At 34.8% G+C, this 4,681-nt stretch overlaps 1 protein-coding gene across 1 annotated transcript in view; it reads left to right on the top strand.

The window, feature by feature from the left end:
- The window catches only part of LOC110464612, a 21,712-nt gene extending 18,717 nt beyond the window's left edge, over nucleotides 1-2,995 (top strand). The window contains exons 2-4 of the mRNA XM_021519925.1: nucleotides 251-417; nucleotides 620-806; nucleotides 2,579-2,995. Coding sequence (XP_021375600.1) covers nucleotides 251-417; nucleotides 620-806; nucleotides 2,579-2,761 — 537 coding nt within the window. The 3' untranslated portion in view covers nucleotides 2,762-2,995. The remainder of the gene's footprint in view (nucleotides 1-250; nucleotides 418-619; nucleotides 807-2,578) is intronic.
- Nucleotides 2,996-4,681: the final 1,686 nt, after the last annotated feature.

Genomic DNA, 4,681 nt, shown 5'->3' with positions numbered 1-4,681 from the left:
AGAATACAGCTGATAAATAACAATATATATAATTTGGTGTAACTTAAGAGTAACTAGAAAAATATAACTCCATTATTTGAACTGCAGTNTACCTTGTGTGTATAACAATGTTGTCTACCTTGTGTGTATAACAAGGTACAATTCCCGTGTATAGTCTGTATGTAAACGTATAATGTTGATCTGTATGTAAAGTAGATGTCTAAAAATTGGTTGATTTTGCTGGATACTAAAATTATCAAATAATTTTAAGTGTCGATGCTATGCTATCGTAACGCTGTTTTATTGTACAGGTGCATTCTCGGTACAGGACAGTATCTACCTATTTAAACAACAGCGCAACATTGTTTTGGCGTTTGAAAAGGCCAAGGAATCGGATCAGAAGGAATATCTGAACGCAAAGAGATCAACATACGAAAAGTAATATTTCAATTATATTAACATTCATAACAAACTATGTTATACATAGAAGTCTCAATGCCTTTGTAATTGAAGTTTCTATTTTCTTTTTGTAATACATACATCGGTACATGTATGTTGCATTATTCGAGTGATACCTTTGCCTAAAAAAAAGTACATTATAATTGTTTTACGCTGCTTATTCTTTATACATATATTTCAGACTCTTTCTGGAGGAATTCAAGAAATGGCACATTGATGATCCATATGGAATTAAATTGGGCCAGGCATTGATAGATTATACAGAGTATGAGAAAAACGTAGTTCTGACTCATGATACTATTTATTTCCTTGTTGCGATGTGTCCCTGTTTAAAACTCTGGCCTTGGTTGGGAAAGGAGATCGCCGATGTAAGTGTAGTATTATACTCCTATAACTAAACCTTATACAAGACATCAATCTTTTAAACAAACACTATTATATTATACCCTACAAATTTGTTATTATTTACACCAATATCGTCATACCATACACCAGTCTCAGTTTTACACGACACCAATATCCGTTATACCTTACACCAATGTCAGTTATACCATACACCAATATCAGTTCTACTTTTCTCTATTTGTGTACACTACATCAATCTTTTAAACAAACACTATTATATTATACCCTGCAAATTTGTTATTATTTACACCAATATCGTCATACCATACTCCAGTCTCAGTTTTACACGACACCAATATCCGTTATACCTTACACCAATGTCAGTTATACCATACACCAATATCAGTTCTACTTTTCTCTATTTGTGTACACTACATCAATCTTTTAAACAAACACTATTATATTATACCCTACAAATTTGTTATTATTTACACCAATATCGTCATACCATACTCCAGTCTCAGTTTTACACGACACCAATATCCGTTATACCTTACACCAATGTCAGTTATACCATACACCAATATCAGTTCTACTTTTCTCTATTTTTGAACCCTAAACCAGTCTCCGTTATACCATACCCCAATATCAGTTCCACTTTTGTCTATTTGTTTACCCTAATCCAGTCTCCGTTATTCCATACACCAATATCAGTTCTACTTTTCTCTATTTGTGTACACTACATCAATCTTTTAAACAAACACTATTATATTATACCCTACAAATTTGTTATTATTTACACCAATATCGTCATACCATACTCCAGTCTCAGTTTTACACGACACCAATATCCGTTATGCCTTACACCAATGTCAGTTATACCATACACCAATATCAGTTCTACTTTTCTCTATTTTTGAACCCTAAACCAGTCTCCGTTATACCATACACCAATATCAGTTCCACTTTTGTCTATTTGTTTACCCTAATCCAGTCTCCGTTATTCCATACACCAATATCAGTTCTACTTTTCTCTATTTTTGAACCCTAAACCAGTCTCCGTTATACCATACACCAATATCAGTTCTACTTTTCTCTATTTGTGTACACTAAACCAGTCTCCGTTATACCATACACCAATATCAGTTCCCCTTTTGTCTATTTGTTTACCCTAAACCAGTCTCCGTTATACCATACACCAATATCAGTTCTACTTTTCTCTATTTTTGTACCCTTCACAAGTTTCCGTTATACCATACACCAATGTCAGTAACATACACTATTTGTATACCATACATCCGTATCCGTATTATAACACTGATCGCAATTGTACCATTCATCAGTCTCCGATAAACCATAGAACTCTTTCTTATTTCATACACCAGTCTTCAATATACATGTATCATATATTGTTCGTTTACATATTCAAAAGCGTATAGTGCAATCACAAGGGTTTGCAGTACATCAGAATCACAAAATTGCTTAAATCATCCAGATATATTGGATTGCTACACAGAACGACGAAAACAAACAATATATGCATGTCTAAGAAAATATCGGAAGAAAAAATACATCCTTTAGTAAATATCGGCACATACCTACATATATCTATAATACATGATGTTGGTAGCTATTGGTACAAACAATGTATACATCTATAAGTAAATATCGGCACATACCTACATATATCTATAATATATGATGCTATTAGCTATGACCTCATTATTGTTATGCTTTTACAATAAGGTGTTCGTCACATACATCACACGTAACATTGCCTTCTCTGTTACTGCAGGGAGATCACGGAATATACACGCCATGGGCAAAAGCGAACTTTGACCCCACCTATGTAGGCTTCGAGAAAGTCGACAAATTGATAGACGAAGCTGAGGCAATGGGACAGATTGATCGTAATTTAGCCTTGGAGGTCTACAACAAATGTATGAACGGAGAATACCAGTTTTTCAATTCTATATAATGGTCTGTTTTCATGGATGAATAAGTCTGTGACGGATCAGGAAAATTCTAGCTTCTTATGTACAATATATCTGGGTTAGAAATATCTTCCGAAATGAAGTGTTTTATATCGTATGCATGTATGCATGAATTGCCAGATTACATAGAAATGTAAACAAAAATGCAGAATGCTTTTACTAGTACAAACGGACTGATATATTTTATATAATCATTTTATGCTTGTAATAAATCAATGGACATATTCGTAATGTTGAAGTTGTTTTTAGACAGTTTTAATGACTTTACATGTAAAGGTAATGTACGGGTATACCCTGTTGAACACAAAAACAGATTGTAGAATATATGATGTATAAAACTACTCCGGGGAAACGAAGGCGTGCTAGACTGGATTTACCTTCAAAGTATGTTATATCTATCGAACATATCGTTAAAAAAAGTTCACAGACTGATATTCAAAATGAAAACCAATCACGAGTGTGTCTTTCCTAGGATCGTTATCCAAACCACTTCCGCCAATCTGCATTGTATTGTTAGCCTATAGAACACCTTATATATGTTTTCCTTTGTTGAAACCCTACTACAATACTTTCCAGACTGTCGAAAGACGAAAGAATTGCTTATTAAGAATCTGTAATGCAATCCTCCCTAATATCAGTTATGGGCACAGACCAGCTAATAAAGGTATAAAGTACCCCTTTACCTGTAAATACAATTGATGTAACTACTTCTTTTGAACAAGACGTAAGAAACAGCTGCCAATCTACCCTAACCAGTAACTAGATTCTCCGCTAGAAGGACAGAGACAGTGTATTTAGACAAATATATACATGTTTTGTTATGCATACGACAGGGGACAAATGAAAATATATCAGGAATATTGGTCTCATTTGGTCAGATTACGAGATGATAATTACAGTTCAGCACATCAAAACTCCTTATCATTACAGGAATTATTTATTAATTAAGTACCTACATCAAATCATTTCCGTCAATGAATACTTGTTACGGTATCTGAATAAAACTATTTCGATAGGTTTAAATGACATTTTATACCACCATAATTCATATTTGATTGTCTCACTAATGGACGTATGACTGAGGTTTAGAAGTGGCAGACGTATAGGTGTGTGCCAACAAGTTTATGAAGGAGGCAAGAAAAGCAGGCACATCTAAGATGAGACTTTTACGTGTTAAAAGTGAATGAAAAATGCAATAAAATAGAGTTGTCAGCATCTCCGACAGTACTGATGACATGATTAAGGGACTTTTGAGTAACCGTACTTATAGCCCTCGACGTACAGGGTATCGATATGGTAGCAATCACCTACATAACTGTTGACACATCTTCAGCTTCAACGACCGATAGAGTCTTGGTAACGGACGACGCAATGTCGCGCAAATAGATTGCTTCTGTTTTCCCCAAACTCTTTTCTGAGCAGCAACAAACGGATGCGTCGTTAAGGTGACCCATTCATGAGCATAATATGGCGAGTTTCATAACTGACATAACCCAATTTTACAATTCTGAATGACAATAACGTTAAAGACAATGGTGGTGTATCTCTTTGTACATTGTGCTTGTATGATTGTACCAAGGGGGACATTTCTATGTTTGCACATATTGAGGGATTTTGTGCCGTAGTACACGCGGGATGTTACATGGACATTTACTATAGAACCAAAACACTCTATCAGAAGGGTCGGTTTTGTTGTTGAGTAGTTTTAACATTTCTACTGTATAAGATGGAAAGTCTGTCATGTACATTTAACGATCGGACATGGCCTCCTCCTTGATAATGGTGTCTTTTCTGCATTCTGTTGCTTAAAGACGCATATTCTATACCTTCCTCGTTCTCCTGAAACTGAACGAATAAAACTGGTGTTGGGACAAGTCTAACTTGAACGTATAGTGGACGAGTCT

The sequence above is a fragment of the Mizuhopecten yessoensis genome, unplaced genomic scaffold (assembly GCF_002113885.1).
Source record: "Mizuhopecten yessoensis strain PY_sf001 unplaced genomic scaffold, ASM211388v2 scaffold11015, whole genome shotgun sequence".
Classification (NCBI taxonomy): domain Eukaryota; kingdom Metazoa; phylum Mollusca; class Bivalvia; order Pectinida; family Pectinidae; genus Mizuhopecten; species Mizuhopecten yessoensis.
The sequence above is the reverse complement of the archived record's forward strand: the minus strand, read 5'-3'. Positions and strand labels throughout refer to the sequence as shown.